This window comes from Stegodyphus dumicola, chromosome 9 (assembly GCF_044657685.1).
Source record: "Stegodyphus dumicola isolate Sdum_Otavi_A_Nest chromosome 9, ASM4465768v1".
Taxonomy (NCBI): Eukaryota; Metazoa; Arthropoda; class Arachnida; order Araneae; family Eresidae; genus Stegodyphus; species Stegodyphus dumicola.
The window spans coordinates 12095309-12118295 of record NC_140776.1 but is presented as its reverse complement, the minus strand read 5'-3'; the positions used below and the strand labels follow the sequence as shown (position 1 = coordinate 12118295).

At 34.4% G+C, this 22987-nt stretch overlaps 1 protein-coding gene across 2 annotated transcripts in view; it reads left to right on the top strand.

The window, feature by feature from the left end:
- The window catches only part of LOC118201922 (glutamine synthetase-like), a 49917-nt gene that overhangs the window by 3181 nt on the left and 23749 nt on the right, over window positions 1–22987 (top strand). The window contains exons 2-3 of one of the 2 annotated variants that reach the window (XM_085823225.1): window positions 4301–4380; window positions 7391–7746. In XM_085823225.1, coding sequence (XP_085679351.1) covers window positions 4301–4380; window positions 7391–7746 — 436 coding nt within the window. Of the gene's footprint in view, window positions 1–4300; window positions 4381–7390; window positions 7747–14645; window positions 14803–22987 lie in introns of those variants that run through there. The other variant, XM_035374083.2, reaches the window with a different exon arrangement.

The following is a 22987-nucleotide window of genomic DNA, read 5'->3' as shown; positions in this document are numbered from 1 at the left end:
TTTTTTTTTTTTTTTGCTTAACGATTACAAAAAAATTAAAAATCAAAGATTAATTCTATTATTAATATTAAAATCAAACATTATTTTATTTTTTTCTTTACATTCTTTTTGAAATACTTTATCAAATTTGAGAGGATTTTCTTCTTTTGAGGCATCTTTTAAATCAAAAATCGTAGTCACTTTATAATTAATGCTGTGTTTGCTGTAGTCATTTTAAAAGCTGTATAGGACAATGCAGTTTTATAGTGTGGGGGGGGGGGTCAAGGGTTTCCCATTGTTGGCAAAGACACTAAAAACTAGGAGAAATAAACTGTGCTAATTGTGTTAAAAAATCACAAAACGGATTTTACAACGCTTCTTTTACAAAAATAAATAAATAAATAATTTGAAAGAAAATTTAATATCAGGCAACTGCAAGAGTTAGTACAAAAGGAAAAATGCGTCGAAAAGCAAAAAACTTCCACTTTCGGCTACAAAGTGTTTCGATGAGAAATTTGTTGCCAGTTAGTCAAAGTATATTTCTGCTCCAGAGAAAATAATTTCATAAATTATTCAGCCGCCTCTAACTTCCTCATGGTTTAAGTTATTGTTTCATACGTAACTTTAAGTTTTAAATCTGGTAATTAGTACCAGGTTCTCTAAGTTTCAAGTTAATGAAATACATTTGTATTTTATTTTCTTGAAATGTCTGGTAAAGAACGAGAACTTGTTCAGAAATTTCAGACCAGAAATTCTGATTCAGAAATTTCTGCACATTTTTTAAAAATTATGTGCATTTGTATTATAGTAGTAACTAAAACTTTTTAGATGTGCTAGAATGCTAATAACTGGCAGAGAATTTAAAAAGTGTCCTTTTATCAAAAAGTGTAATCTGCCGTAAGTGTAATGATTTTTAAATCGAGAGAATCAGTTTTCTTCTGGTTTAAATTGGTTTTATTAGTTTAAGACAACTGAAGTAAATTTTGCTATTTTCCAGATACCCATCATTATTGATGAAAGTAACATCATCAGAGTACATATACGTGAAATTAAATTTATTTTTTATTATATCATCTTTTTTTTTTTTATTATTCAGTTAAAGGTTGCAAATCTGTGTAGAATGATTTGTTCCCATTGGAATTCCGTTTGTTGTAAAATAGCATTGTTGAATTTAATAAATATGTGAAATAAGATGCTTAGCAGAAAGTCTTTCCATTTTTTGCTTTCAATGATTAAAAATTTTATAGAAAATGTTTTTCGTAATTCCAATAAGCTGTTGAAAATTTCTTTACGCGGAGGTGTGATATATACCTCGCAAAAAAAGGCGGGACAGTTCTATATCTGCGATTCTACTGGACCAATTTTCGAAATATAACTTTCGTTTTCCATATGTCTCGAAAGCGCGACTTAGGATAGATATTAAATCTATAACTAGCATTGTTCCAACATTGGTATTTTGGCACAAAATCGGACTTTTTCTGAAATAACATCCCAATTTTTTCCCGTATTTCGATTCTACGACTCAGATTGTGCTACAGTGACAAGTTTTGTAAAAATCGCAGGAGTAATTTTTAAAAAATTAGCTCTCAAAATTTTAGCTCCTCCATGTTAATTGAATTTGGTGTATATTTATTAATATCTCTCTTTTTATTAAACTTATTTGATTCTTCCTTTCACATTTCGAAATTTAGGTTCATTAAATTTTTCGAAAAAAATTTCGAATTATAACCTATAAAATTTTTACCATCATCTTAAAGTAGATGTATTTATAAGCATATATACAAAAAAATTAGAGTTTTCTATTCAAAATTTCCTAAGATATACGTGAATTTACATATTGGCAGGTTTTGAAATTTGTCATATTTTTTATAAGCGATAATAACGTCCAATGTGATTTACGCACTTTGCTAAAATTATTTGAAAGTATAAACGATGATCTTTCTCCCCCTCGTGCACAATAAAAAAAAGGAAAGGAAAATAAGTTGCTTTAAATTAAGATTTTCGCCAAGTGAATTATTCTTGGCGCAAACTGAAAAAAATGCGCAAAGAAAAATTTTTTAATTTCTTCATAAATTTCTCACTAAAGTTACAAAATTTAATATCTAGGCATAATTTGAGTCGTAGAATCGAAATATGAAAAAAATGGTATGCTGTTTCAGAAAAAGGTCAGATTTTGTGTCAAAATACCTATACTAGAACAATGCTATATATAAATGTAATATATATCCTAAGTCGCGCTTTCGAAACATTTAAAACGCAAGTTAAATTTCAACAATTTATCTAGAACAGGAAATACAGAACTGTCCCCCATTTTTTTTTGGCAAGGTTTACATATTTTCAAAGTCGTAACAGTTAGTCTTTAATTGAAATGCTTTTAGAGTATTAATAATTGTTTTTATTTTTATTAATAATTCAGCAGAAAGGAATCTTTTCCCCCAAACGACATTATAAAACTGATTTAAAAGAGATTTTTCGAGGTGTCTGTGCGTACGTATGTATATATGTATGTATGTCGCATAACTCGAAAACGAGTAGTCACAGAACATTGAAATTTTGTATATAGGTCTGTTATAATATGTAGTTGTGCACCTCCTATTTTGGTTGCAATCGGCAATGTTGGTAAATGTACATTTTTTGCTTTAAAAATGATTGAATCATGTTATTTTTATCTTCTGGTTAAGGTCTTTATGCCTTTAGGAAATCTGCATGCAATAGTTGTAGAATTATAAACTATTTAAAAGTTAATTCAGAAGTCAAACAACAAAAATCAGCGTTAATTTACAAAATTTTCACAGGACTAGTTTCGATGGTTTTACCGAACCATCATCTTCAGCTGCAAAACCGTTTAACTTAGGCGGTTTTGCAGCTGAAGATGATGGTTCGGTAAAACCATCGAAACTAGTCCTGTGAAAATTTTGTAAATTAACGCTGATTTTTGTTGTTTGACTTCTGAATTAGTATTTATTCGGCGTGTTATTGTGTCTTAATTATTTAAAAGTTGTTTAAGTGCGACTAAGCCTAATTTGTCTTTAACCATAGCAGCCATATTTGTTTACATTTGAAACTTAGCTGAATAGTTAATTCAGTTTCTGGAATAGTTAATTCAGTTTCTGCACCTGCACTGTCTTTTTGCAGAGTGGTCTCAAAAGGAAATTTTGTTTTGTGCACTGAAAAATCTGACTTCTTGGCTGCTGGCCAAGTTGCTTGTTTTTGCTTAGAAACTCTAATTTAAAAAAATATTAACTGTATAAGGTATTTCTCCCGCCTTCTTAGCGAGCCTTCGTGGTCTAGTGGTCTGCACACTCAGCGCGTAATTGAGAATTCCGCTGTTCGATTCCCGGCGAAGGCGTTGCATATTTTTCATCTTTCATGCTTCCAAAAATTACCTAATGTCTGTACAGTGACGCCCGAAGTAAAAGGGTGTTGGATGATGATTCTCCTCATCTAGGATTTGGCGATTAGGTCCCCTAAAAACCCCAGTCGCCCTTTAAAAGGGGTTAGTATATAAGGTATTTCTCCCGCCTTCTCAGCGAGCCTTCGTGGTGTAGTGGTTTGCATGCTCAGCGCGTAATTGAGAGGTCCGCGGTTCGATTCCCGGCGAAGGCGTTGTATATTTTTCATCTTGCCTGCTTTCAAAACTATCCTAATATCTCTAAAACTGCATTTGGTGTTTTACATTTTTCAAGTATTTTTTAATTTTTAATGAAGATATTTTGTGTTTTTATGTATTTTTTTTCCTTTGTTCAGAAATGAGAACTTAATTAAATGAATGAGAAATCTATATCTAATGAAATTCGAGGAAATAAGTTTAAATGAAATGAGGAAAAATGCGTATAATTTAATGTTGTGTACAAAGAAGTCATGTGGTGTACACATAATTTGACACATAATGTACACATAATTGTGTACATTATGTGTCACATAATTGGTACACATAATGTGTACACATAATTTTTTTTTGTACACATAATTTTTTTTTGTACACATAATTTTTTTTTTGTACACATAATTTTTTTTTTTTTTTTTTTTTTTTTAAAGCATTAGACAGTTTGCTGGTGATAGATCAACTCCCAAAGCACAAGTAACACCTTATTTTTATTGAATTTGAGCTAAGTTATTCATACCACTGCGAGTGATAGGGTCTTGTAATTTAGTTTGCCAGTTTCGTAAAAGTTAGAGTCGTTAAATTTGGAATTGAGTTTCTCTAAATTTTCTTGACATATTGCAATTTTTTATTTTTTTATTTCTGAGTTTATGTTATTCAGTGATTAAAGTAACTTTCATTTGCAATAAATTTATGTGTTATTTGCTGCTCTTTTAGGGATTTGAGTGAATCCGGCGCAAGACCTTCCAAGTGCAGCCGCTTACAAGTGGACAAATCAGATTCACGTTCTTCTATGAGTAAGTCAAATATTTCTACAATAATCTTTTGTTTCACCTACGTCGATGAAAAAAATTATGAATATGTTATTATGAGCAATAAAGTAAATAGAAACAAATCAGTGCACTTAAATTTATTGTTATGTCAAGCAATTTCATTATTTATTAATCCATTTTTAGGAATTTTAAGATCTTTATGTATTAGTTCTGGTAATTGAATACAAGTATCGTTTGTATTGCGCGCTAATTCGGGTTCCAAGAGAAGTGAAATCTGTGACACAAGGACAATTCAGAAAGAAATGAGGAGGTTTATGAAGTTTTTTTTCAATTCATTTGCCAGCTTAACTAAGTAGTATTTTATGTTCATTTGCTCTTCTGTCCTTCTCGTTTACCGGTTTCCTGCCAACATGTAAATTTCCAGCTCGCGTGTGTTAAAATGAGTTCTGAAAGATATACGTAGGCTGTTCAGAAATTAAGGAACGTTTTGGAATTAAAAAGAAACTAAGTACAAGAAAAAAAAATATTATATTCATCAGAAAGAGCGACTAAAATTCTACCTTTCTACATAGTCACCAAACAAATTGAGGCACTTATCATAGCCGTGGACAAGCTTTCAAATTCCTTCATCATAGAATTCTGCCGCCTGCCATCTCAGCCGCTCAGTGACGCGCACCCGCAGCTCCTTGTCGTCGTCAAAGGGCTCTCTTGCTAGCCAGTTCTTCATTCTTGGAAACAAGTGAAAATCACTAGGTGCAAGATCGGGACTGTAGGGCGGATGAGGGAAAACCTCCCATTTGAATGAATTGAGGAGGTCTTGAGTGCGGTTTGCCGTGTGAGGTCGGGCAAAACAAAATTTTGGACATCAACTTTCCTCTACGCTGGTTTTGAACTGCTCTCCTAAGGTTGCGCAAAGCTTGACAGTAAGTAACGCCCGAGAGAACAGATATATTGTGCGGTGAGTTCTGCAAAACCGTACAACCGTATCACGGACCATTAGTCAGGAAATGGTCATGTTTACAGTACTCACAGCATCCGCTCGTATGGTGCGTCGACGTTTGCAGCAGCATAGACTATTAGCACGGCGAACATTACTTCGACTTCACTTGACAATGCAGCATAGAGAGAGGCGGCGACTCTGGTGCGCCAAACGACAAAGTTGGATACAGGAGCGGCACAATGTCATCTTTTCAGAAGAGTCCCGGTTCTGTGTGTAGTATTCTGATGAGCGTATACATGTCTGAGGCTCCGAGGAGACCGCACGTCGCCCCCTTGCGTTCGATCTCGTCCTAGGAGCCCTGCACCTGGTTTGATGGTTTTGGCAGCCATTGGGTACACGACACGCACATCTCTAGTTCGGATCGACGGTAATTTGAACGCAGATCGGTACATTTTTGACATCCTACGTACAGTGCTTGTGACCTGTATTCGAGGCCTGTTAAAGCCATCTTCCAGTAAGATAATGCAAGACCACATGTTGTACGTCGTGTACTGACCTTCCTCGATTCACAGGATATTCAACTGTTGCCCTGGCCTGCACGGTCTCCAGATCTGTCGCCCATTGAAAACATATGGTCATGGGTTGCTTAGAGACTGGCCCTCTACCACTCATCAGCTAATGCGGTTGATGAAGTGGGGCATAGACATGAAGCAGCATGGAATGAGTTGCCCATGCCTAACCGAGAAAGGGCCGTTTTAGCTGCTAGTCATAACATCTGTTTCTACTAATTTCGCGCAGCTGTATACCCCCAAATTGCCTTGGCTATAAGGCCGATTTTTATCGGCTAGGGTGGCTGGGGCTGCGCCCAGATTTTAACCCCCAAACTGCTTACAAATTTAATAATTTTGTCTGCATGCCATACTGTTTACATACAATAAATATCCTTTTTTTTTTTATTTGCTTTCCTTCATGGTGTTGAAATTTTAATGGCCAGCTGTATATTTAAAGGAAGGTTTTAGAGTGTAAGAGCGTGTGCCGCCTGCTGAAGGTTGCTAATTGATTCTTTTGAGAGCTGCGTTATTCTCTTGTCAAGCTGACTTAAGTGAAAGCGTTTCCCTATCTGTGTACCCGCTTACTTAAGTCAGATTCAGTACGTTTGATTTAAGCCATAAATGATGGCTTTTCTGTAAGCACGAGTGAATTTTTGTGTCTTTTTATTATTAAAATTTTGTGTATTTACTTTATTTATTAAATATCACGTTCGTTGAGCTGCAGCCTCATAAAATTCGATTCTACAGCAAAATCACAAAATATTTAAAAACAGCATATCTTTGGAATTTCTGATAGACGCACTGGAGGATTTTATTCTGTACGGTGTTGCCACTGTTCGCTTCGAAATCGTTAAGTTTTTCAATCGTTCACAAAAATTTTCAGGAGGTTTATAAATTTGTTTTTCTTTAGAAGTTGGAAGTAATTTTGCATCAAACATAAAAACTAATTAACAAACATGTTACAAATATATGTATAAAAGGCTGTTCGAGAAAGGTGGCTACAAGCTTTGTTTCCTTAAATATTCTTAAGCAGGCATTTTCTGTGCAGCGCCTACAAATACATTAAAAAATATTCAATACATTTTACATTTAGCTTATTGAAACTCGAGGTTTATAAACTTTTTGTGTTCCTTTTTGGACGCTACACTACATTGAATGCAGGTGAAAGAAAATGAAATCAATTTTTGAAATCAGACTTAGAGATAATTCTAAATTCGCAGAAATATTTTACCTTCGAAGAATAAGGAGTATAAAATAATGCTTTATTCTGTCAAACGCAGGGTCATAAAAATGAAACATACTTTCATTTGTCTAACTGAAATAAGAAAGAACATAAAATAATTGTGCCGAAACTATTATTAGATTTGACATTTGATGTAATACAAAGCTATATTACTGCTTTTATAAATGGTTCGCAAACTGCTACAAAAATATTAATCAAATAAATCATATGTATAACAACCATCCTCGATAATAAATTTTCTAATTGACATAATTTTTCTTCAAAAATCTTTCTGAATATTCTTTCCATTTTTTTGCACAGTGCTCATGAATTTTGTGGAAGAGGTGAAGAGAAAGAAGCCGAAAAATTACCGGTTCCATTATGAATGGGAAAGCGAATTCCTGTTCACCATGTCTGGCGGTAAATGCACGTGTCTCATTTGCCATGCGACGGTCGCCATCAGCAAGAAAAGCAATCTCAGAAGGCACTTCACTACAATGCACAAGCAGTTCATAGCTCAATACCCAGAAAATTCATCTGCTCGAGCTATGAAGGTAGTGGAGCTCAAGTCAGCCTTTCCGTCATCCGGCCTCATGGATGACTGCGTGTCTATGGGCATGTCACCGCCAAAACCTCCAACACCAACAGCTGCAAGCAACTATTTTGATTTCTTTCCAGTAAGTTATGTAATATTTCTTTACCTATGCAATATTCTTCTCAGACCAGTCCCAACTGAAATCCAAAAGATTTCCTAATCGGCCTTACCCAAACGATGTTTCAACTAAACGGGATTCACTTACCCAAATAAGTTGCTTTTAGCTTGACCTTAATCAGTTAACTGTGATTGACGAGTATACTCGTTATAGAGAAGCGGCACGATTTTGTGTATTGACGAGTATACTCGTCATGCGTATATTATGTTAATGAAATGGAAAGATAAGAGGGAATTTAATTTAGTAAGTACTGTACATAATGACAACGTAATAGAAACAGAGAAAAGAAAAATAACAAAGAAACCGGAGGTAGTGATTGATTATAATAAAAAAATGGGTGGAATGGGTATGAGCGATGGAATGATCACAGCGTACTCCACAGCAAGAAAACGACTCAAAAAGTACTACAAAAAGATACTTCTCCATTTCTCAGACATTATGTGTCTGAATCTGAATGCATTCATAGTATATTAAAAAAATAATGAAATATTATCGCTTATCTTCAATAAACTTTTTGCTGAAATTTATTGAAGACACTTTTGCGACGTATCCAATTGAAAGAAATAAATCGACACAAACTCGGCCATTTAGACCTAATATAAGCCAATTAGGCGGGAATCATGTTCCGGATTATATACCCGGAACATCGAAAAAAAAAAAAAAAACCCTACGCGAAGGTGTTCGCATTGCTACAAACGTAAGATCAGAAAGGAATCGCGTTACTGGTGTTCGATTTGCAAAGTCCCATTGTGTATAGTACTCTGTTTCGCTGAATATCTCTCCACGGCAAGAATTTAAATTCTTACTTTTATATGTATAATATTTAATTTAATTGATTGTGTTTTTCGTTTAATATGTATGTAATATTTGCTTATGTTAACCAAATAAGTAATTATTAGTAATAAAATTTTCAGTTTTATAAAATAAACCCACCTTTTTCATCCAATATCTTACCAGCGCAACTTACTCTGTGATGGACGAATATACTCGTCATGGCTCGATTCTGGCGACACAAAACGATGCACACGCACTCTTAAACGAGAGCTCCACAGTTAACTGGTTAATGAAGTAGGTTTTAGGGTTCCTAACTCCTTTTCTAAGATGAAACGTCGAGGAACCTAGTGAACTATATAGCGACTTATCGCTGAGTTCAAACAGCTAAAGCTGTTATCACATCTAGCGACGGTCCCTGCTAGACTTGACATTTATGAGAAACGAGATTCTGGTAGCACTGATTTAAACGGGAGGATTCTTAGAAAAAACAGCTTCGTTGGAAGCGAAGTCCCGACTAGCCACGGAAACGATGTACCGGCTACGCGGGATTTTATGACTCCTCGCCGATGTTTCGGCAGGAGCTCTGTTCCGCGTAGAAATCAACCCATCAGACGAAAATTCTGCTTCTGAAGGATCATGTGATCCCAATCTGAACGATAATCGATTGCTGTTTGGCGTTCAAAACTTTGTAGTAAGTGAAAATGGTAACCTAGCTACGTGGGTAGGAGTAGCTGAGGGCGCAGTTTTGAGAATTGTCTCTTTCGACTTCCAGTCCCGCGTAGCGGAAACATAATGTGACAGGGGTTTAAGACGTAGACTCGAGAAGGGTTGAAATATTCTTTTATTCATTCAAAAAAGATTAAAAGTCGACCCCTTCTCGGGCTTACAGGAAAGCCTTTATTCGTGATTTTAACTCAGAATATGAAATAAGAACTAAAATAACCGAGACTTAGCCGAAGCTAAAGACAGTTATCTAACGTAGTCGGACAATTATTAACTACAGACAATTATTTAACGTAGTAGTTCCTTAACTTAAACTAGCCGGCGAATATCATTACGCACGTATAATACGGCCGAGCGTAACTGCTTCGAGAGTGACTTAGCCGGATGGCAAACACGCGCCACTAAGTGCGTCAGTTTTTTGAGCAATTAGTTAAATAACGGAAAACCATTTTTCATAACCTTCGTTTACAGCTAATTATTACCTTCATAGATACAACGTTTGCTTCGACTTTTAACACTTTAAGACCCTTATGGTTGAAAGAATCTTGATTTGAAGCCACTGATGTTTGTGGTTTATGCAGTTCGTCATATTGAAAATTACTTAATTGAGAAAGTAAATGCAAGCTGACTTCCAATTTTCAGTGGGGTTTAAGGATTTTATCATATTTTGAGCCTCGTGCTTTTCTCAAAAAAGTACAAAGTTCTGGATGACCCAAGTATACTTTTGTGGAACTCTGTTAATATTAAGAGAAAATATAAATTATTAAAATTTTCAATATCATCTCGAGACAACTGGAAGCAAATTTCCTAAATTTATACACACACACACACACACACACACAGGCCAAAGAATTAAAAACCTTTGAGATTTTCATTTGAATGCGTGCTAGGGATGAAGTATGCAATTTTTTTATGACATGGGTTACACGTGGTTAGAATGCTAGTATAAGTAAGGTGTAAGAGTGCTTTTCACGATGAATGAAATAAAATGGGAAAAACGACAGATCTTTCACCATTTGAAAAAGGTCTTATTGTTGGTGCCCGTTTAGCAGGGGCCTCGATTCTGAAGACAGTAAATCTCACTGGATTCCCTAAAGCAACCATATCAAAAGTTGGGATCAGAACTCACAGTCCTTCTCTACAAGTTTTCCAAGAGATTGATCGGCGTCGTCTCCGACGAATTGTACGGCAGACCAGAGACTCTACTGCGCTTTAACTGACACAGATCTTCAGCCAATGCTCTTCCCAACAGATTGAAGCTCGAAACAAGCACAGAGGATTGCAGATGATAGGAATGCATAGTCGGGTGTCTTTAAGAAAACCATTCCTTTCTGCCCGACATGCAAGAATTCGTTTGCACTGGTGTTGAGAAGGAAGACACTGGACATCTGAGGATTGGAAACGGGTAGTGCCGCCAGATGAACGATGCTACACCTTATTTTGCATTGATGGAAGATGTCGAATTTGGTGAGAACCCCATGAAGACATGAATCTATCTTGCCTTACTCGCACTGTGCAAGAGTCTGTTGGGAGTATCATGATATGGGGCATGTTTTGATGGTATGGAAGTGGTGCCCTGGTGTTCCTCGAGGGTAAACAAATAGCCATTAGATACCTAAATATACTGGCAGATCAAGCGTACCCTGCAATGTTGCATTTTTTACTCTGATGGTGACGGATACTTCATGGACGATAATGCAACTATACATCGTGCCAGAAGTGTTCAAAATTGGTTCGCTGAACATCAGTCTGACTTCCAATTCCAACCCTGGATATATGGAACCCAAAATGTATCGAATATGGTGGAAAGACGCATTCTAATTTACTAATACTTCTATCTAATGTACAAGATCTAAAAAGCTGCATAGTCAATACATGATATTCTCTGGACGTAAATGCACTCCAGAAGCATGTAGACATTATGCCCAATCGAATCAGAGCAAAATCCGTGCAAAAGGTGGTCCAACAAAATATTGATCTTGGGTTTCTAATCCATTGGCCAGTGTGTTTATTTTCATCGCATCTTAAATATATAAAGAGAATTTTTAATGCCATCGAAAATATGTATTGTCTTTCGTATAGGGGTAATGAATTTTATAGAAATATCGGTTGCGTTCAAAGTAAAGAAGCTATAATGTAAGAGATATTATGTAGCTATATGTAATGTGCAGGTACTACAACATGTCTCGAAACCATTTAGGCATTCAAGTAAGATTTCAGACTGAAATTGTCAGTTTATTGTTGAATGTAACTTTTGTAGATTTCGACAGAAATGTTCCATCGGTATTGTTAGACTTTCGTCAGATAAACAGTTACGGAAAATATAATAATCAAACGAAGAAAAGAGTTGGTTATTCTTGGTCACTAACTTACTTCTACATACGAAATAACTTCACTGTATTATTCCTACGTAAAAACAGCAATCATTTTCTAGGCTTATTGCACGTGACATCGGAATTCTTAAGAGAATTTCCGTAACTTCATGTGCAGTAAAATATATGTATTGGTTTTTATATGAACAAAATGAGCGGTAAGTTTTTATGGAATGTTTCTTCAATCTATATATATAAAGAAGAAAGTCTTGTTTGTTCGCTAATAATTCAGTCACTACTACAGCGATCGTCACCAAACTTTCTACAATTCTTTTCTGGATCCTGGAAAAGGTCGACGTCCACTTACTTAAAAAACAAAAAAGTCAGATATATTAATTAACTCTGAAAACACTAATTTTCGCAGTCATTTTTCCGAGTGGCAACAGTCTCGCGCGTTGGAGATAAAAATGCTTTATTTCGAAAAGTGTTGCTACTGCTCGTTTTCAGACCGTAGACTTTGTTTATCAAAAATTTGTAAGGTTTGCAAAATCTCTCTATATAAAGAAGAATGCTTGTTTGTGGATCTGTTTGTTCGCATTATTGATTTCTGATCAATTATGATCTATGTTTTGCCACATTGAATCGACTACAATGAAATATAGCTGAAATATAGGATAAAACTCGAGCTTTTATGGCCATTTGATTAAAAAGACTAAAATCATTAAAAACTGCGTGCTTTTGTTCCGGATATAATTAGAGAGAATTAGCTTATTTTTCTATCGAAAATTTTTATGTGGGTTCCATATCGCATCAGATTGAAAAATGTATGACTATGAATCGTATGTTTGGCATCGGGTACTTCCGCTAGTAATAATATACGTATGTATTTTCTATATTTCTGGCCTTTGTGTTTTGATGTCCGCTGAAAAAATATCCTAAATTAAAATTATCAATCCTTTCAATACCTTTCAGTTGCAGCAAATTTACCGATTCATTATTTTTCTGAAAATGTGCAATAAAAAAAGCAGCCCATCTAATTAAAATGGAAACATAAAGTTTAGAGATTTATGTAATTTCAGATTTATTCTTTCACAGACTTTGCATAATTTCTTTTACCACATCTGAACAAAAAAGAAAAAATATGCTTGTAAAGTCTAGTCTTCTTGGCTAGCATAAACTGTTACTAGATCTACTTGAAAGTTTGTTAGCGAATTATCGCTGAGACTAGAAGATGAACACAACAGGAGAACGGCGTAAAGGACCCTTTTTACTTAATTCAGTTATTTATAGACGACACAGTCTTTGTGCTTAAAAATCCACCATCCATTGTAGCGATAAAACTAAAGATAAGCTCGTAGTACAAGACTACACCAATTAACTTAACCAAGCAGGTTGAATAAGAAACCTACACCGGCGGGATATGAAACTTTGGTAGCATTCTTGCCGAGTTTAATACCCCGCCGGTGTAAGTTGCGAAGCCAAGGTTCAGAATTCAAAGAATTGGTAAAAACAGCAACGTGCGTAGTCAATAGCGAAACACGCTGTGAATAATCTTTTCGCTACTTCAGTTTAATGTCCACCCTAACTCATTTATATCGTGGTGAGGAAATGCGAGAGAAAAAAGTATAAGGTGTTTCTCCCGCCCTCTTAGCATGCCTTCGTGGTGTAATGGCCAGCAGACTCGGTGCGTATACGAGAGGTTCGAGCCCCGACGAGGGTATTGCTCATTCTTCATGTCTCCTGATTAAAAAAAAATTCTAAATGTCTCTACAGTGGCGCCCAAACTAAAAGAAGGTGGTGGATGATGATACTCCACCGCCAGGATTTGGCGATAGGGTCCCCTAATCCCTAGTCGCCCTTTAAAATAGGGAATATATATGGTATTTCTCCCACCTTTATAGCATGCCTTCGTGGTGTAATGGTCAGCATGCTCGGCGCGTATCTCGGGTGGGGCATTGCCTGTTTCATGCATTTAAAAAAAAAAAAAAAAAAAAAAAAAAAAACATCTAATGTTTCTGCAGTGGCGCCCGAACTTTAAAAAAAAAAAAACCCGAAATATTTTAGATTTTATATTACTCCCAAACGGGCTTTTTTAACGTTTTGTGTGTTGCCTTTATGTATTAAATATCATATTCTTCGCACTTAAACCATGAAATTCAATCCAACAGCAGTATCACAAAATAATTTAAAAAGAGCGTATCTTTAGAATTTCCGATGCACATTCTCGCGCTCTGGAGATATTTCTCCCCCTCCCGCACACTGTTTTCGTGCAGTGATGCCATTGCTCGCTTTGAATTCGTCGAGTTTTTTAACCAAAAACTCATAAATGCTTTACAAAATAGGAAATAAATAATAAAACAAATTCCGGCTTCCAGATGACCCTATTCGCGTGGAGACGTACGGTATTCAAAATTGGATGACTCTAACTACCGTCGTTTTATCACAATGCGAGAAACATGCATACATTCATGCAGATTCTTCATAATTTTATTTCTTTAAATATAATACAGGGCGATAATATTTGGTGGCAACAGTTTGAAAAATGAAACGCTACAAAATGCCAAAACGAAATTACTAGCCCTTCTCGGCTATAACACCTTTTGAGCTAATAATATAAACCTCGCGTGCTTATCATGCGTGGAAGTATTTATTTATTTACAAAGAAGAGTCTTAAAAGCTTTGAAATAATAATTTTTTGTTGATAAGATAGAGAATTTAATTAAGAAAACTTTATAATGAACTTAGAAGCCAGAAAATGCGTGATCGTTGTATTTATGGTTTTTATGTCCAAAATATTGATCGTTAAATGTCCATTAAGGTGAAAATTTAAGTGAGAATTTATATGAAAATGTAAAAATTATTGGACGCTCGGAAACATTCATCAGGATTGAAGGTCTCGTTGAGAAATCGAAGCAAGAGAAGAATACGGAGAAGAGGATGCTGCGAGTTAAGGAAAAGAGAGAGAAAATCACGCAGCTGCGCTCGGTGGCAGCGAATAAGAGCCCTGCGATCACGTGATGCAGCGCCACCCTTTCTTAAAAGCATCACCAGGTTCCGTAGCATCACCGCAGTCTCACCTTCTCTTCGGGTTAGAGCAGGATTACTCTATGAATAAAGGAGCATTACCCTTTATTATAATTTCTTCTACTTTGTTTAAAGATAGGCCGCCTTCGCCTTTTAGATATAAACCTCCCCTGGACTTGGGTATTAGGTGAGATTTGTTTGAATTTTTCTATTCAATTATTTACAATTTCATTATTGGATAAAATATTCACAATTTTTCCAAGACAGAAACCGTGGATACTTTTCGGTTTCTGGAATAGATTTTAACTATCAGCTAGTAGAATAACTGCTTTTTGTATTACTGTCCTCGAGTGCACCTCATTCTAAGGGGGAAAAAAAAATTAGGTTTTTAACTGTTGACGTAGGGACAGAGTTGTGCACCATTTAAATGATTCGTCGGAGTCCAAATATAGTTGACATTTTCTTTCCCAAATAAAAGCTAGAAAAGGGCATATTTTATGTCAACATTTTAAAAATTTGTATAAGAAAATATGGAATTCGTATGACTCTTTTATCTGGAATTATGAGGTTACCCTATAACTAACTATTAGAGACATTTTCAAGAACAGACTAATACGTTTCAATAGTCAGTCAGCTGAGACTAATACGTTTTAATAACGTATTAATAGTCTAATACGTTCACGAAGAGTCATACGTATGAATAGTCGTAAGAATAATACGCATTAATAGTATTAATAGAGTTTAATACGTATTAAATAGTCTAATACGTTTACGAAGAGAGTAATACGTTTTAATAGTCTCTTTCCCATATAAAACGAATGTTTTCGATGTCTGGAGGTATATTTCAATATCTGGAGATTTTGTATAACTTAAACACCAAAGAAAAGGGTATGTGATAATACGCCAATTCCATATTTTCTTTCGTTTCATATTATATATATTTCGTTCAAAATCCATATTTTCATTTCGTTAATTAAGCTCGATATTTATTTATTTGTTTCTGATAGCGTCAAAAATTGCAAAAATATTAATATATATATAAGGAAATCTAGGTAATGAAAGAATTATAATTTTACGCCTAAAACATTAGACGAGATGTTTTTAATACATCTTATTTGAATTTGTGTAAACGTTAATGGAAGTATAAATGCCTAGCTATTCAGCTGTTAAAATATAGAAACTGTAAAATTAATTTAATGTTTCATAAATTTCGACTATAGAGGAAATGTATGATTTTTCCCCTCTTTAAATATCGCTGTTTTTACTAGTCCAGTTTTAAAATTTAATTAAAGAACGTATATAGTTTTACTTTTAAGCAAAGAAAATTTTTAAAGATTAGCATTTTCATAAAATCAAAAAAAAAAAAAAAAAAAGTAGTAATCATCGTTAATATTGCTATGATAACTAACTCCAAATGCTCAATTAGATTTTGAAATTATTTTAAAAATCATCTTTTATGTATTTTATAAGTTATTTCTTTTTTGTTACCGGAATTCATGTACAATAAAATATTTTCAGATAGTAATATTGCTATGAAAAGAAACAAATAAAAAAATAGATCATCCTGGAAGAAAAAGTGGAAGTTGATCATTTTTTTGCTCATTAGTAGCCATTCGATAAATTGCATTGAGCATGCATATTCTTTATTAGAAAATTTTACATACTTCATTTATATATTTTTTAACCCAAAGGGCGTCAGCCTGTTGAGATATTAGGTATTTTTTGGAAGCAGGAAAGATGGAAAATTAGCAACGTCTTCGCTGGGAATCGAACCGCGGACCTCTGCAATACCGGCCCAGCGTGCAGAACCACTACACCACGAAGGCACGCTAGGAAGGCGGGAGAAATACCTTATAATCCCAGAAGGGCTATTAATTTCGTTTTGGCATTTTGCGTCAATTCACTTTTCAAATAGTTGCCACTAAATATGATCTCTCTGTATTATATTTAAAGAAATTAAATAATAAAAAATCTGCATAAATGTTTGTATGTTTCTCGCATTGTGATAAAAAAACGTACCTTAATCCATCAAATTTTGAATAACGTACGTCTCCACCCGAATATGGGCCTCTGGAAGCCTAAATTTGGCCTATTTCATATTTTGTAAAGAATTTATGAGTTTGTATTAAGAAACTCGACGAATTCAAAGCGAGCAATGGCAACACTGCACGAAAAAAGAAAAGTTATCTCCAGCGCGCGAGACTGTGTATTGGAAATTCTGAAGATGTGCGCGTTTAAATATTTTGCGATATTGCTGTTGAATTGAATTTTGTGGTTTAAATGCGAAGACCATGATATTTAATAAATAAAGGTAACGCACAAAACGTTAATAAAGGCCCCTTCGGGCGTAACATAAATCTGAATGCATTGAGATTTCCCCCCTTTTTATCGGATTAATAATTCTATGAGTAATTTTTGTTTATGAAGATTCTCAAATGCAGCCAATGCTGTGGAAATATCCAGAAATGTCTCCACTGACATCTAGCGGTATTCTTCTTATTTGATACTTTTATTTACTCTATATTTTGAATTTTATTACTTACATTTTGAATTTTGCAAGAATACAAAGCAATAAAGTGATTTGATTATAGTTAAATGCAAAAACTATGATAACTTTTATAAATTTAATTAATGCATCAGCTTTCAATTGTCAATAAATTATTCTTGAATTTATATACGAGCAAATTATTAAACTAATTATTCTCATTCAGTTTTGTAAAATTATAAAAATAATATGTGAGAGATATAACACGCTTTTGTAAACAACGTAACGTAATTAAATTTAAAATTAGCTTTATTTTTTTCTAATGAATGAGCTGTCCGTGAAATCATAGATAACTCTTGTTGAAATTACACGGAGAAGCTTGAATATTTGCGAGACACTTTTTCTTCTGCAATCTGTTTGACCTAGAAAATAAATCCGCTTTTTGTGTTCTATTTCTTGTTAACTGTGACTCAGAAAATAGCAGTAAAAATTTACTCATCATGAATAGGAAATTCATGTATCAAGGACTAAATCTGCTTAAAATATTATTCTTTGTCTCATATAACAGATATTCTTTGATTTTAAGCATTCTTTCATTTTGTATACTTAGTATTTCTGTTATTTCAATACCCTTATTTTTTTCCCTCTGCAGTTCTTCTCAGAGGCAAGTTATTAGCCGAAAGAGGCGTTAGACCCAAAGGGCTATTAGTTTCAAAACAGCATTTTGCGTCGTTTCACTTTCTCCGTTCGTTCACTTTTCAAACTGTTGCCACCCAATATTACCGCCATGTATTATATTTAAAGAAACTAAATAATGAAGAATCTGCATGAATGTTTCCTCGCACTGTGAAAAAACAGCAGTACCTAGAGACATCTAATTTTGAATAACGCAGTTCTCCAACCGGACATGGGCGCTCTGAATCCCGAATTTTAAATTTCGAATTTCGAATTTGTTTTATTATGTATTTCAAATTTTGTAAAACTTTGAGGAATTTTTGGTGAACAAAGTCAACGATTTCAAAGCCAGCCATGGCAACACTGTACGGAAAAAAGAAAGCATTTTTTCTATCTCCAGCGCGCGAGACTGTGTATTGGAAATTCTAAAGCTAGGCTGATTTAAAAATTATTTTGCGATATTGCTGTGGATTGAATTTTATGGTTTAAGTGCGAAGATTATGATACTTAATAAATAAAGGTAACACACAAAACGTTAGAAAAAAAAAGCTTTCAGATTTATATTTATATATATATAATAATTTATTTCCTAAACAATATTGATTAATTGATTATATTATCTCCTAAGTTTAATTAAAGTAGAATTATTTTAAAAGAGTGAATCCATACTGGTATATATATATATATATATATATATATAATAATTTATTTCCTAAACAATATTGATTAATTGATTATATTATCTCCTAAGTTTAATTAAAGTAGAATTATTTTAAAAGAGTGAATCCATACTGGTATATATATATATATATATATATATATACATACGTTACGGTGAAACACCGAAATCTGGTGAATGTCAACATTCACATAGTCTTTTGGTGTATGTGATAAATATTTTCCAAATACTCTTATTTCTGACTTACACCGGTCAATGTCGACATTCACCATGTACTAATGGTGAATGTTGAACGTATAACAATATTATATTTTCTTCTCCGTCATTCAGTCGCGAATGAACGCACTTGAGACTTGAAATAAGAACTTAAGAACATGAGAACCTAAAACACACAATACATTCAAAATGAGAAAGGAAAATAATAGAAGTTAAAAACTTACTTAAAATTATACAGTACGTTCTAAATGAGAAAAATGAAATTACAGTAATAAAAAACTTGCTAAATTATGTGATTCAAATCTTATTTATTGCAACAACTTAAACTATTATGGCACTTTATGACCTCTCTTTTCGACTTTCACCAAAGCATATCTGTGATTGTCGACATAAACCGGTGAGGGTCCGAATATACAAGAATGTAGTACAATATTCGATCTTTATCCCGGCGAACGGGCTGGCTGCACGGGCGTTTTCGTGGTTTTCCCCATGTGTAACGTGGATACGAGCCAGTTTCCCTTAAAAAGACCTCCACGGGGCATCCCTCCCTTTCCGTGTAGTGCCTAAGGGCGGAGCACGTAATAAGTAAAAAGGTTATAAAAAAAAAAAAAAAAAAAAAAAAATCGATCTTTCACTGACGTATTTGGTGAATGTTGATATTCTCCGGTGAAAGTCGACATTCTCCAATTTCGGTCTTTCACAGTAACATATATATATATATATATAACAAATATTCTATTCTTATAAAGCTAATATAAATTTAAAATATAATTAATTAATGGTTTTGAATTTTACTTATACCCTTGCCTATATGGATGAAGAAACACGAATTGAGTCATTGAAGAGTTAGGTTTGGAGGCAACTTCCCCTTGATAAGTGTGTTTCCTGCCTGCTCAACAATTATTCACTTATGCAATTTATTTGGTCTTAAAAATTCCTTAAAAATTTTTTTGGAATATCTATTTTTTAATGGCTTTAGATACGTGCACTTAATTTACATATGCTCTTAGAATTTAAATAATATTGTAAATTAGTTCGCAGCAATAATTAATTTTATTTTTGCAATTAAAATTTCTTAATTATATTTTTAATTTATATTAGCTTTATACAAATAGATAATATTTGTTAAATTCAAATTTCATTCTTTGCAGCAATGGCGCAAGATAATTATTTAAATTTAATTTAACTTTACTATATTGTTGTATATATATGTATTATTTATTTATTTTTGTTCACTTTGCATTAATCATTGGCGTATTCTCGCAAAGGAGAAATAAGAACACACTGTGAAACTTAAAATATCTAGTCTTCAGTAGATTCACGGATTGGTCTTCGGTTTGGATCTAGGATCTATCATTGACGTAAGGTATCTTTGAGTTAAAATATTTTTTCCCTATCCTTAATTTATTCTTTTATTTGCAGCATATCGTTAAAATGAGAACGTCACTGTAAAAGTATTTTATGGTCATGTATCACAAGGTTGTTGAAGTTTTCCGTTGTTAAGCTGTCGAAATATGAATTTCTTAACTGAAAGAAATATTTCCTAACAATGGATTGTAAATTCCTTTAATGGATCACGAAATTATCCTTTCACTCCTGTCACAGCATTTCACAGGTTAAGGTTGATAGTTAAAAAATATGGCATATTATTCTACGGTAGCTTAGCATGCCTTTTTACTAATATAACTCCTAGAGGATCAATATGGAAGCGCAGATCATTCTGAGGATACTTTGTCTCTAATAATTCGGGACATGTTAATTATGGAGATATGCTATTAAATTATATATGAATTAGAAAATTAGAAAGAATGAATGAAAGAAAGAAATGAATAAGAATTAAAAAATTATACATATGAATTAGAAAACGAAACCAAATTTTTGCATGACATGTCTTTATGTTTGAGAAATGAAAGTGCATTAGAAGAGATGCTGGTAGTGATCTCCCTCTACCTGTACACACAGTTAAACATGGCGGTGCATGCTCGTGTATGTTGCTGCCAGAGTATTGGGCGACACTCCTTGGATTTCACGACGGACCTTCTGGCGCAAATCGTCGATGTGCATGGTTTGTGCTTGTACGCATAACCTTCAAGACGACCCATAGAAAAAACTGAAAGGAAACTAAGTCTGGAAAAGTGATTTCACCGCGTTCATATTCGCTACAGATGTGTGGCATGTTGCCCCATCTTACTGGTAAGCTAGGTGTCAGCTCCTCATCATGCAACTAGTTTACAAATTCATGAACAAGTGCCGGGTACACTTCATTGGTGACTATAATGTAAAAAAAGAATTGGCCCGATGATGCGTCGCTGTGGTAATGCACAAAACGTACCCATCCTCTGTGAATCAAAGGGTTCCTCGACGGCTGCATGCCGGTTGTCACAACTCCATAGACGTGTGTTTCGTTAGTTGACGTATCCTGACAAGTGGAACCACATTTCGTCACACTACCACATGTAATCTGAGAGCAACATACACGAAAATGCAACAGCGTGTTGAACGGTTGGAAACAGGTGGGTGGAGGTCACTTCCAGCACCTCTTCTAATGCACTTTCATTTCTCCAACATAAAGATATGAAAATTTAGTTTCATTCCCTTCTGTTATAAGATTTTTATCACACTTTTCCCGAGGCCTCTTTCGAGTGGCACACCCTGTATAAGTAAAACAAAAAATAGTCCTATTCTGTGAATAAGTATACTAGATTAAACCGTCAAACCAGCCATGAGGTGAAATCCTTTTTATTCGATCGAACAATGGCAGTCAGAGATAGTGATAGCTGCATGTGAATGGAAACTGGTAGCTCTCGGCTTCATGGACCAGGAAGGGTTTCATTGTCAACAAGAAAGGAAAGCCGCCTAACCGGAATAGTAGTTAACGAAGCTGATTGCCGCACCGAAGGACCCGGGCTCGAATCCCGGAGAAAGCATGGATATTTGTAAATGTATATTGTCTTTGCGGCATGAGGACATTCTAAATATGCAGTGAGCTGAAAGTCCTCTCGAGAAGTTGGTGGTAGGGAAAGAGGGGTGGGAGACCTTCGGACCCGCCCCCCCCAGGTTCCTGACCATCGATATTAGGGGCAAAACTGAGCAGTCATACTGTCACCTGTATGGTGCTTAGGTTTTTGCCAACGATTGAAGCATCCTTGCCACCATGAATTTCGTGGGCTTGTTCTGATATTACTGTCAGATCAGTCAGAACAACAGCAGAAGAAAAAAAAAAAAAAAAAAAAAAAAAAAACATTAAGTCAAAAGACAGTTTCAAATTCAATAAAATGCTCAATGTCACCTGTAAACAAAATGACTGATGTTGATTTGAATCTTAAAAATGCGAAAAAAACCTATCATACATCGTCTCTTTCTCCACGACATATCGTCGAACGCACAACGCGTTGCAGAATACTTTATGAGAAACATTTATCTGGACAAAAGTGTTGTCGCAATAGATGAAGAGTGGGTGTATTTAAACGACTGCAATAAAAAGAGATCTATTTATTATCATCAAAGAGGTGGAAAAAATCTTAAAACAAGATTCAAAGAATTTAAAGTTTTTCAAAGGGATTTATGATTGTTGCTAGTTTTCCATACAACAACAAATTTAAAAAAAAAAAAAAAAAAAAAAAAGTTTTAGATTTTAAATTACATCCAAAGGGGCGTTTTTTTAACGTTTTGTGCGTTACCTTTATTTATTAAATATCATGTTCTTTGCACTTAAACCATAAAATTGAGTTCAATAGCAATGTCGCAAAATAATTTTAAAATGAGCGTTTCTTTAGAATTTCCGATACACAGTTCCGCGCGCTGGAGATGAAAAGGTTTCCCCCCCCCGTTGAGTGTTGCCATTGTTTGCTTTTAAATCGTTGAGTTTGTTATTTAAAAATTCGTGAAAGTTTTACAAAATATGAAATCGATAATAAAACAAATTCCAAATTTTAAATTTGGGATTTCAGGTTGCTCATATTCGTAGTAGGATTACGTCATTCAAAATTGGATGGCTCTAGATACCGTTGTTTTATCACAACGCGAGAAATATACATGCTGATTTTTCATTATTTAATTTTTTCAAATATAATGCAGAACACTAACATTTTGTGGCAACAGTTTGAAAAGTGAACCGACATTTATAGGAGTCCGACGCAAAATGCCAAAACGAAAGCAATAGTCCTTCGGGACTCAAATTATTTTTGGACTAATAAAAACAGTGGAGGAACATGTTAAGATCAACTCCACTTAATATAGGGAAAATATTTTATACCCAGTTTTCAAAAATGAAATATCGTCTCTGTACCCACAATGCCATCAATCAGTAGAACTGCA